At 40.9% G+C, this 12,562-nt stretch overlaps 1 protein-coding gene across 9 annotated transcripts in view; it reads right to left on the bottom strand.

Moving 5' to 3' along the window:
* TMED2 (transmembrane p24 trafficking protein 2) overlaps positions 1-12,562 on the bottom strand; it is a 36,986-nt gene that overhangs the window by 1,248 nt on the left and 23,176 nt on the right. The window contains exons 1-5 of one of the 9 annotated variants that reach the window (XM_003359088.5): positions 11,375-11,653; positions 9,652-9,844; positions 9,217-9,237; positions 6,469-6,576; positions 1,545-3,039 (exon numbers count right to left, since the gene is read on the bottom strand). In XM_003359088.5, coding sequence (XP_003359136.3) covers positions 2,915-3,039; positions 6,469-6,576; positions 9,217-9,237; positions 9,652-9,844; positions 11,375-11,554 — 627 coding nt within the window. In that variant the 5' untranslated portion in view covers positions 11,555-11,653 and the 3' untranslated portion in view covers positions 1,545-2,914. Of the gene's footprint in view, positions 1-1,544; positions 3,992-5,053; positions 6,577-6,715; positions 8,140-9,216; positions 9,238-9,651; positions 9,845-10,945; positions 11,654-12,562 lie in introns of those variants that run through there. The other 8 variants (XM_084996299.1, XR_014827324.1, XR_014827326.1 and 5 more) reach the window with 8 other exon arrangements.

Below are 12,562 nucleotides of genomic sequence, written 5' to 3' on the forward strand. Positions count from 1 at the left end.
CCGAGGCGTGTGGAGGTTCCCAGGCTAAGGGTACAATTGGAGCTGCAGCCACCAGGCTATACCAGAGCCACAGCAACGTGGGATCTGAGACAAGTCTGCAACCTACACCACAGTTCATGGCAATGCTGGATCCCTAACCCACTGATCAAGGCTAGGGATGGAATCTTCGTCCTCATGGATGCTAGTTGGGTTCGTTAACCACTGAGCCACAACAGGAACTCCTTTTTTTTTTAATGGTCACATCCACGGCATATGGAACTTCCCAGGCCAGGGACTGAATCTGAGCCATAGCTGCAACCGTCGCTGCAAGCGCAGCAACGCAAGGTCTTTTAACTCACTGTCCCAGGCCAGGGGTTGAACCCAAGCCTCCGAAGACAGGTTCTTAACCCATTGCACCATGGCGGGAACTCCTAAGCATCTTTCTCACTTCCATGAGAATTATAATACCACACAAGATAATGGAGGTTTTGACAACTAAATGATACAAGAGTTTATAAAGCGCTTAGCATTACACCAGGCGCATCACACAGTGGTGGACAGAGTAGTTTCATTACTAGCAGCCCTTAGTGTAATAGAGGAAGCGGAACCATTTCTAGAGGCAGAGATCTAGATTCTGGTCCCATCAATCACTCTTCATCTGGGAGCCTTGGGCAAATCATTTAATCCCTTTTAAACTTATTTTTCACATCTATAAACCAAGTGATTGAGTGAAAATAACTCAGTTGGGTTTTTTCCCAAATGAAAAAAATACTTAAGATGTTAGCAATGACCCACCAGGAGTTCCACTGGTGGCACAGTGGAAACAAATCCAACTGGGAACCATTAGGTTGCAGGTTTGATCCCCGGCCTTGTTCCATGGGTTAAGGATCTGGAGTTGCCCGTTGCTGTGAGCTGTGGTATAGGTTGCAGATGCAGCTCAGATCTGGCATTGCTGTGGCTGTGGTGTAAGCCAGCAGCTGTAGCTCCGATTTGACCCCTAGCCTGGGAAACTTCATACATCACAGGTGAGCTCCCCGACACCCAAAAAAAAAGAAAGAAAAAAGAGAAGAAAAAAACAATGACCCATTAAAGAAGCCACACAGGGAAACCTAAAATTAGGTTCCTAATCACTATCCTCAATATCCTAATCACTATTTTTTATTCACAGACACAAAAAATGCAGATATTTATGAGGCATCATTACTGAGAAAATATAACTTTATGAGGCATCATTACTGAGAAAATATGATTAGAAAGTTGGTATTTAACAAATGTGAATTAATCATTAATATATAGGAGTTCCCATCATGGCTCAGTGGTTAATGAATCCAACTAAGAGTCATGAGGTTGCGGGTTCAATCCCTGGCCTCACTCAGTGGGTTAAGGATCCAGCATTGCTATGAGCTGTGATGTAGGTTGCAGATGCTGCTGTGGCTCTGGTGTAGGCTGGCAGCTACAGCTCGGATTAGACCCCTAGCCTGGGAACCTCCATATGCCGCGGGTGCGCCCTAGAAAAGACAGAAGAAAAAAAAAATCACTAATATATAAAACACAGAATACCATGCTGTTTTTAAAAAGAATTGTTTATTTACTGAACCTGGGGAAGATTAGATACACAACCAATTTTAAATTTACATCTTTTAACTCAATTTTGAAGTGTTTTCACACAGACACACAGAAATTGGCATGCAACAGTTGTCCTAAGGTAAAATGGTTACCTTAAACTGTTGCAAGTATTTTCACCCAAGGTTGAAAAATTGTTTATCCTGAACACGAAAACCTTTAACAAATTTAAATTAATTATATAAAACTCGTTACTTGAAGTTGTCCCCTTGCAAAGATCCAAAAAAATTGTACAAGTGACTAATATACATTAGTCACAACATAATCCTGGATCATCCCCACGCCAAAACCAGATGCTCTTTTAATTTTACACCCATCATCAGCGACCAAGAGAAAGTCATTTCGTTTTATACAAAACAAAATTCACATGTGCCAAAAAAGAAAGACCCAAGGAAAACAAAAACCCTAGTACTGACAATGCTGCTCAGTACCCTAATTAAACAGTGGCCAAAATGCCACTGATAAAAATAAAATAGTGGCTGTATATCACTGCAAAGAAATTCAAGAGGCTTAATCCTTTGGCATCAGAAACCCAGATTTTTCCAATTAAGTGAATGCATACCTCCAACATGCCAAAAGTGGAGAAAGGGGATGTGCCAGCAGAGAAAGAATAAGTGTTACCATTCGCTGAAACACCCAGAGAAATGGCTCTAATAGAGCCTTCTTAAAAGGTTAGGCAGAAACCAAAAAATGGTGATTAGCTGTTTGTGTCAATAATTTTAAGTGGAGGTGACTGAATTCAAAGCAAGGTTCAAAGTAAAACTTTAGGAGGAAAAATGTTGTTGGATTAATAAGTCTTATCTTTAAAGCAAAAACAAGATAGACAAAGGATAAAAGTACCAACCTTCAGGCTGGAGAGAAAACGTCAAGATTCAGACAGTTGTTTCTCATAGGGACTCAACAAACTGAATCTTTAATGACTTGAACTGCAGGATAAGGGATCACAAGAATGCAGTCATTTTAGTAAAGTACTATCAATAAAGTACTATCCTGAACAAACTGCATTTTATTATGAAAACAAAAGGAGAAGATATAAGGACTATACACCTATATTCCACTTACAGTGTTTGAGTTCTGGAAGGATCTGTGTAATGGAGGCAGAATTCAAATATGAAACTATGCCAATCAAACATAAATTTCTCACTATAACTTTCCTAAAAAGGTGTTTCCCCCAAATCTATTAATCACAAAGAAACATAAGCTGTGAATGTACAGTTCAAAAAATAAAAATGTAGAAACTGATGCATTATTATGACCAAGACGTTTGGTAAACAGTGAAATTATGCGCTTGGGATCATTAGGAAAAGGCCTTTTAAACAACCCTCCGGACTTCAAAAAATCTCTTCAGGTAGTAGATCTGTCCCAATGTCATGGCAACTAGAACAAGAGCTTCAAAGAAGGACCAAAGGACCACTCTGCTGTTTGTGTTGTCATTGACTGTTGAGGGCAAACAAACACATAAAATTTAACAACCCCTTAAAAAAAAAACAAAAACCAAGCAAGCAAAAAAGCATAGGCATCATAAATTATCCCCTAGTCTTAAGTCTGTGTGACAGTAATTTTCACACAGCATTCAAAGTACTCTAGATATCTTTGTCTTCTGTCCACAGCAATTTAACATACTTAGAATAGAGAACTTTAGATTTAAATGAGACCTTAGCGATCCATGGAGCATAGTCAAGTCCACACTTCTTATACATGGGAACAGAGAGGAAAGTGACCTGCCCAAGGTCACATTCTAGGGTTAAAACCCAACAACCTTCTTTCTCCCTCACATTAGAAAATTCCTATATTATGATTTTTTTTTTGGCTGAATCAGAAGATTGACTTCAAAAAAATCAAGAGGTATTTCAATATCACAGAGTTACCCAAAAAGCACTACCTCCCAGGTCAAAATGTGTTAGTCTAAGTGTCTTTTTCTTTAAACATTGATTCAAATATTTATTGAGCACCCACTATGTACCTTGCATTTATTCTAGATGGAGAGGTTTCTTCGTTTTATGAACCATTGCTGGCAGCCACTGCCAGACAAACTTGAACTGGTTTCATGATTTACCCCATTTTTTAGCCAAGAATCTGATCATCAAAGGACCAGCCATGACAATATTAATTTACTGAATTTATGTCACACTCTTTCAAGTTCCTGATCAAATTCCTTAACTTTTTAAAAACCAAAACTGGGAGTTCCCATCCGTTGTGCAGCAGAAACAAATCCAACTAGAAACCATGAGGTTTTGGGTTTGATCCCTGGCATTGATCAGTAGGTTAAGGATATGGCGCTGCCATGAGCTATGGTATAGGTCGCAGATGTGGCTCGGATAACCTGCGTTGCTGTGGCTGTGGTGCAGGCCAGCAGCTGTAGCTCAGATTGGACCCCTAGCCTGGGAACCTCCATACGCTGCAGGTGCAGCCCTAAAAAGACAAAAAAATAAAATAATAATAAAAAACCAAAACTGAGTAATTTGATTTTTCTGTAAATGGCCAATACGAAAGCAGTTGTAATTAGCAATACAGTAATACAGCTGAATAAGTGACTGCCATACTTTCAGATGTATGTATACCACTTAGTAAAAAGATAAACTAGAATTGCAATAACTACTGGACTGATGATCACTCAAAAAGAAGTGAAAAGTGGAGTTCCCATTGTGGCGCTGTGGTTAACAAACCCAACTAGGAACCATGAGGTTTCGGGTTTGATCCCTGGCCTCATTCAGTGGGTTAAAGATCCAGCACTGCTGTGAGCTATGGTGTAGGTCACAGACGCAGCTCGGATCCCGAGTTGCTGTGGCTGTGGCGTAGGCCGGTGGCTACAGCTCCGATTAGATCCCTAGCCTGGGAACCTCCATATGCTGTGGTTGCAGCCCCAGAAAAAAAAAAAAAAAAAAAAAAAAAAGCATGAAAAGCAATTAAATGTTTGCAGAAACATAACTTACAGTTACTCAAGAAAAAACAAATGTGGCTTTTTTTTCCCAGAGTAAGAATAGGCACATGCCCAAGAACATTAACTAGAACTCTAAAAACCATCAACACTGAAATTTTAGTCCTAATTCCATGGCATGAAGTTTACTTCTGCTGCAAACCTAGTAACCAATTTCTAGCATAACTGAGTAACTGGCATCTTAAAATTTTGTCTAAAGGGGGAATGGATGAGTAATTACTGCAAAACACTAAGCAACCATATAAAAAGAAGCATTTCTCTCTTCCTTCACTTGGAGAAAAATGCATCTAGAACACACTGAAGCATAATAAATTAATAAATAAGAAAGTAACCATCTAGGAAAATGTGTGTATATAAGACACTGTTCTCAAACCACTCACATATTAGCCTGATGTAGAAGCAACACAGTATTATTAAAACACTGTAGTTAAAAAAGAAAAGCCTCACTATAACTATCTCTGAGTAGTGAGTGTTATAGGAAGATACACAAAAAATAAACAACGTTGTGGGAACTATTTGATTTGCAAAATTAAACTGAATGTCTAAAATTCTATTTTGTTTGTTAAACAAATACAGGAGTATCTCATTCAAACCAAAGATGAGAGAACAAGGCTGGATGTCCATCCCCATAGACTGGAAGATGGGTGCTTCCTCTGGTTGCTGTGTTCCCAAGGACCTTCTATACCTAAAGCCCTCTGGCCTAAACTGTTAAGCTACACAACAGTGAAAGCTCTGAGCTCTCACACTATTCACTGCCCTTCTCATCTTGGAATGGGCTGGCCCCCACTTGGGAGCAAAAAAACCGATAGGTAAGGGAGAGAACAGAATGATGCCAGAGGGTGCAGAGATTAAGGGTGCAGGAAAGGAGAAGGAATCATGGTGGAAGAGGCCAGAGTGCAGACATACAAGTCTTGTCTATCTCAGGGCCCCCTCCACCCCAAAAAGCTGAGAACAGAGGCACTTCTCCAGTTTGCTGTAAGTACTCTTTATTCTCCTAAAGAGAAGCAAAATCTACGCTCTAGGTCCTAAAGGCGCCTTTCCATCAGTGGCAAGAATAGATGAAAGAGGGTGGGAAAGAACAGAAGCCACATCTTGAAGAAATCCATCAGTCCTCATCTATTTGGTCTATTTGAATCACTCTTCTCTCCACTTCCCACCCCAACATCAGAACAAAGATTTCAGACACAAGCCACTCTGCATTTACAGATGCATCTGCTCCCAGCAAAGTCTATCCTCAAAATGACTTGGAAGATGAAGATACTGAATGAGTGTGGACCTGGATCTAAAATATGGTTATCTGGTCTGCATGTCAATATATGGAAGCTCTGGTTTTAAAAGCAAAAGCATCTTAATGCTACACCATGGGCTAAACAGACTTCTGCAACTTAAGGTGGGATTCCAATCATCAGTTTCCAAAGACAAACACATCCCCAGGTCTGTTTACAAACTTGGGAACCCTAACTCATTTTCACCTGGTCAGTTTTAGTGCTTTCTATTTTAATTAGACTTAGGTTTTAGAAAAACAGCTAAGCTTCAGTATATAATATTAATTACACTGGCACAAAAGTTTCAGACATGTGATTTAAAACCAATGCAATACCCATTTTACAATGTTTTTCCTTTCTGCTTTATGGCCACACATTTTTTTAAAAGGCTTAAAAGCTTGTGCTGAATCTTAATAGCACTGTTTACAATGAATGTTCCAATAATAAACTAGTCTAGTACAAAGCTCTACAAATAAACATATATAGTCAAAAAATATGTTTGTATAGTTGCTTTTTTAAGCCAATACTTTAATGTGTTTATGTTGCAAAATTTCCAAATGAGGAAAACACAAACAAGCTCGTGGAAAAAAAAAACAAAAAACACAGGCTCGTGGATAATATACCTTTACCAATTCATACTGCAAAGTCAAAGCATTAACTTACTTGCTCTGTGTATTCTCTCCCGAACTTCCATGTATTCCTGTTCATGTTTTACAGCTGTCATTGCCACTGCAAGCTCATTAATCATTTCTTCTAGCTTGTTCTGATGAGCTACAGAAGGATTGGAAAACAGATTAGCACATGTTTGGCAATCTCTTTTCGAAAAATACTTATAAAGCTAAAAAAAAAAAAAAAGTCCTCAGAAAAGGCATACAAAAGAAGCTATTTTTAAGAAATGGCTCAGATATCATTTTGTTTTTTTATTTTTATTTTTATTTATTTATTTTTTTTTTTATTTTCCCACTGTACAGCAAGGGGGTCAGGTTATCCTTACATGTATACATTACAATTACAGTTTTTCCCCCACCCTTTCTTCTGTTGCAACATGAGTATCTAGACATAGTTCTCAATGCTATTCAGCAGGATCTCCTTGTAAATCTATTCTAGGTTGTTCAGATATCATTTTGGACTACTGATGACAATTTAATTTTCAAATCTTTTTTTTTTTAAATTCATTCCCAGTAGAGAAACCTCTTTCAGAGTAGTAAACATAGTAACAATGTTTACTAACTAAAGGAAACAATTAACCCTTGGAAATGTCTTCTAAGGAATTGTTATGTGAAAGTTAACAGTAATGGAGGGAAAAAAGATGGGGGAGGGGGAGCACCATAAAATATAAAACAAAACCCTAATAATAAATAACATTTGAACAAAATCTACTCTTAAAAACCATGTAACTCTAATGTTAATTTAGACGTAGTATCAAAACTGACTTTTAATCTTTATGAACCAACAGAGAAAAACACAGACCTCTGAGGAAAATCCACACCAACTCAATATTCTTCTATTATAATCAAAGCAATTAATTTCACTACAGTGGGAAACAGCAGGCACTTGCAAGCAAAGAAACAAACTCTCAGCTGCTCAAGGTTTAAAATCAGGTATTTTCTTGAGCAAAAAATGCATACAGGGTAAACCAACAGTTCTGAAGAATAAGTGTATGCTTCTAGGTAGTGCTGTATTATGACAATGAACAAACAAGCAGGGAAAAAATACACCACAGGAAAGACTGCCATCAAAGGGGTCTCTTCATGACTGCCCAAGATTGGACCACATTCACAATTCCAAATTGCCATAGATACTCCTAAATTTCTTAAGAGAAACCAAGAGCCTCTCCCATTTTAAGGTAGTTGGGCTGGAAGCACGAATGTAATGTCAGAAGCCCATGCACTAGGTGGAACCTTTAGAGCAGGGTTTCTCAGGAGAAGAAGCGCTGCGGACATTGTGGACCACACAAACCATTGCCATGGGCAGCTGTCCAATGCACTGCAGGACCACCAACCCAGCCTGAGAATCAAAAAATGTTTCCCGGTGTTGCCAAATGTTCTGGAGCGCGTGCGTGGGGCAGGCGGGGGGCGATATTATCCTAACCTGAGAACCACTGCTTTAGAGGAAAGCTTGATTCAATAGCTGCCATTCATTGATATTAACAAGCAAGAGCAAGAATTTAAAATACTGTGTTAAAATATTATTATTTTTTTTTAATTCATGTTCATCAGCAAACATTTCCTAACTATTTAGGAAGACGAATTTCCAGAAAATGAACAAAGACAAAGCCCCTCAAAACTCCTCGTTCTCCTAGAAAATTAGCCAAGTCCTGAACTGCAAATGGCCCTGAAAAGCAAGCACAGAAATTTCTTAGTAGTATGATTCTCTAAATTCTATTTATTTCAAAATCTAAAGATAGTTCAGCTTCTTTACGTTAATACTCTACTAACTGCTCAATATCTAGAACAAATGATATCACATTAATACTATGAAATGGGTTGAACTAATTTCCAAAAATCTTGAAATGAACTATGGCCAAAAAAAAAAAAAAAAAAACACCTGTATGTGCTGATTCCTGATAATTGATCCAAAAGAATCATTTTAGGGTTCACTGCTGGTCAGTTGAAGAATAAAAATTAATCTAACTGCAATGCATGTCTTACAGAGCTTTTTTCACCTAACTAGATATGGCTCCTAGAACTGCATTTCAAATCCAACCAAGTTTCAAGTTAAAGAATGTTAATAACGGTAAAACAAGCCTATAAAATACTTCCTACAACATCAACAGCTTCATGTGCTATTAGTTATGCTTTAAGATTTTTACTAGTTCAGTTGTATTTGAATCTTTCCACCTTTCAGTGTTCATTTTAAGAAGTATGTTATTACTAAAATGTCAACCACTGTGTTCCCAGTGCTATTAATTTAAAATGACCAGGAGTTCCCGTTGTGGCGCAGTGGTTAACGAATCCGACTAGGAACCATGAGGTTTCGGGTTCGGTCCTTGCCCTTGCTCAGTGGGTTAACGATCTGGCGTTGCCGTGAGCTGTGGTGTAGGTTGCAGACGCGGCTCGGATCCTGCGTTGCTATGGCTCTGGCGTAGGCCAGTGGCTACAGCTCCGATTGGACCCCTAGCCTGGGAACCTCCATATGCCGCAGGAGCGGCCCAAGAAATAGCAAAAAAAGACAAAAAAAAATAAATAAATAAAATAAAATGACCTAAACTACATCACCTGTAATTGAATAAAAACCACCAAAAACAATCACTCTAAAACTCTAATTAGTTGCAGTGTTTTTGTTTTTTTTAACTAAGAAAAAACACTCTCATGCTAACAAACTGAGGTTAGAAAGTAGGAAAGCAGAAATTAGACAGTAGCCAATAAAAATATGCAAAGGCAGGATGCTGTCAAAAAGCAATCCACATACCATCCCAGGTATCTCCACCACCTGAAGAAGAGTTTAAAATAAAACACATACAAAAACAAAAAGTTGAGCTCAACTAGTCATGTACACAAATGAGCAAATAAAGATGTACATACCAGAATTAGCAAGTTAACTGAACAACCTAAGATACAAGTAACCTACATGCTTACAAGAGCACAAAGTGACTAAGAAAAGCAGCCAGAAATGGCAACTGTAAAGACTGAAATATAAACATGAACTTCCAGTAACTTCTTTTTGTTAATCAGAAGATTTGGATAATTATAAAGTTTATTTCACAAAAGGTTTTTGGTTGTAAAGACAGTGACTGAATCTAGAATAAGATATCAAAATAAATACTCCATTCAGGCGGATAAAATTTACAGAATATTAATTCTTGGAACATGATTTTTAAAAAAATCTTTAGAATGTTCATCTTACCTTCTGTTTCCATGTCTTGTCCTTTTGGGGCCTCCCCAATATCAATGGTGAACATCACTATCTTTGGAGTCATGGTGGACATCCTATTGCTAAAACAAAACTTATATGTTCCATCCATGTGAGCAGCAAATGTGTATTTCCCACTGGACTCCCGGTCTCCTTTATAAATTCCTTTATTATCAGGCCCTGTAATCTGGAGGCAGGAGAGAAATGTGTGAGATTACACAAAAGATTCAAAATCATAAAACTTCTAAAGTGAAGTCCATCAGCAATAGGACATTCACTAAGAAAATGTAACCTGCACTTGACTCCACTTCACTTAATGACAGAACTCCACAAAATTCCTGTCGTAGTGCAGCAGAAATGAATCTGGCCAGGAACCATGAGATTTCGAGTTCGATCTCTGGCCTTGCTCAGTGGGTTAAGGACCAGGCCTTGGTATGAGCTGTGGTGTAGGTCGCAGAGGTGGCTGGGATCTGATGTTACTGTGGCTGTGGTGTAGGCGGGCAACTACAGCTCAGATTAGACCCCTAGCCTGGGAACATCCATGTGCCGTGCATGCGGCACCGAAAAGACAAAACACAAAACAAAACAAAACCCTAAGAATTTTGAGCAAGCTACATGTCTGGGTCTCGCTAATTGATTACTGCCAGCCAGTAAAGGAATCTGCTTTATCTGAGATGCCTGAAGACATAAGACAAAGGACTAGATTGGATATTCTGAGACCCATGTTCTCATCCTAGGCTGCTGCATATCAGCTGTTAGACTTTGTTCAAGTTGCTTTCTCTTATGAAGCCCATGCCACCTGTAAAACTTGTAGACTGGAATAGCTGGTGTCTTAAGCTCTCAGCTAACTTTAACAGTCAGTCCTTCCAGTAGCTCCTTATTTCTGGATTTCACTTGTTTTGTGGAATTTATGCCCAACTCCGCTGAGGGTCAGTGTCAAATGGAAAATCCTTAGACCTAATTAATCATGCTAACGGATGACTTTAAATATTAATTACATCTGATTTTCTAAAAAAAGTTAGAGGCGAATCATTCTTTTGGCTTAAAACAAGACACAGGAAATAATTTACAGACTGTTGGCTTCTTAAAATAATTTTCCGTTTTCTCCACTTCGCTGCAGTCATTACACCTAAAATGCATAACCAGCCTCACTCCCCTAGCCGGAGATGGCTAAACGAGGTATCACGTAAAGGAGATTCACGTAAAATCGGGTAATCTGGATCATTTCCATGAAAAATAAAACACAACGCGAACGTCTGCCTACATATCTCAATAGCTTTCGATTTACTTTTTCAGAAGTTTCCATGTCACGTGCCAACTTTAATTTGCACTATGGAGGAAAGCAGCTGCTGACCGTTCGAGACCCGCCACCAGCTAAACGAGACTGTGAAGCGCCTCCTGGGCCCAGATCTGACACGCGGCGCCTGGTCGACAAAGCTCGGCAAGAGGTTCCAAGGGGAACCCGCCATTCAAGCTGAGTATCCAAAGCAATCAAGCAACGGTTACGTATCCCGTGGGGAGCCCGGAATCCGGGGAGATGCGGGGAAAAGGGAGGTTAGAGGGTCGCTGGGTGGCGGCCAGCGCCCCTCCCAGAACTCGGACAGTGGCCTCGATGTCCCGCTCCCCCCGCGGGCCCCGCGCGCCGGCGGGCCCCGCGCGCCGGCAACCCCCGAGCGGCCGCAAGACCCCGCTTCGGTCGCGGGCAGCGCGCCCGCACCTCCACGTCGATGTCCAGGAAGCCGCCCTCGGCCACCTCGAAGATGAGGCCCATCTTGGTGCCCGAGGTGACCCGCTCGAAGAAGCACTCCTCGGCATGTGCGTCGATGCTGACGAAGTAGCCCGAGGCCGTGGCCAGGAGGGCGGCCAAGAGCACCAGCAGCTCAGCGAGCGTCACCATGGTGGGGCTGGGGCCGAAGCCAGGACCGGGAGCGCGGCCTCCAAAGCCGCCGTGGCCGCCGCCGCCACCACTACCTTCTCAGCCGCCGCCGCCTCAGCCCCGCCCCTTCCGGCTGCGCCACCCGAGGGGGCTGATGCGGGCGCCGTGGATTGGCGGGCGCCTGCAGCTGCCACGTAACGGACGCACGGCAGCCGCCGAGGGACAAGGCGTCTCCGCGCGGGCCGAGCCTGGACGGTGGCTCCGAAGGACCAGAAACCATTGTCCTCTTCCTCTCTCCAGTCGCGCTTACAACTTAAATTTCACATGGACCACACGAGGAAAAAACAGTAGCAATAACCCTCCTCCCCCTAGTGCAGTATCTTCTTAGGATTGTCCGTAAAGATGGCAGAAGATTTGGAGGCAGTAATAGGAGTGGAAGGAGGAAATGGAGCTGAAACCAAGGGCTTTAATATTTATGTTAGCCTGCCCTCACCTCGCAAAAACCGACGGAGGAAGGATGGAGAAGGGTATAGAGACTGGGAAAGGGCACGAGAGAGAACCTCCTGAGATGTTGGAAATGTTTTACATCGTCACCTAAACGATGGGTACATGAGTGTTTACATATGCCTTTTTAAAAACTAAAGAAACTGTATACTTAATACGCCTTATTTCACTGTATGTATATATAATACAACTACCGAAAACAAAAAACCTTGTCTACATCCTCCAAAGTTAGAATTCTCTCACTTCCCTAGAGTCTAGTTGCCACCCCCATGGCCCCATTGCTCTTGCCAGCTACTGGGACAATTTTTTTGTACACTTTGCCTCCTGGCATACTCCTACACACCCCTCAAAACCCAACTCAAATGTCACCTCTCCTCTTCTTGAAATGTTCCTAGATCTCCCACTGCCAAATTCTAGCCCCTTCCTCTGTGCTTACAAGGTAGATTTGCACCCTCTAAGTTATACTTATTTACCAGTCTGTGTCACTCATGAGGCACAAGTCTTGGCACATATATGCTGCTCTCT

Source organism: Sus scrofa, chromosome 14 (assembly GCF_054392235.1).
Source record: "Sus scrofa isolate SSC_HxYL_T2T_F1_AM1 chromosome 14, Sscrofa_HxYL_maternal_Yorkshire_Landrace_v2.0, whole genome shotgun sequence".
NCBI classification, from domain to species: domain Eukaryota; kingdom Metazoa; phylum Chordata; class Mammalia; order Artiodactyla; family Suidae; genus Sus; species Sus scrofa.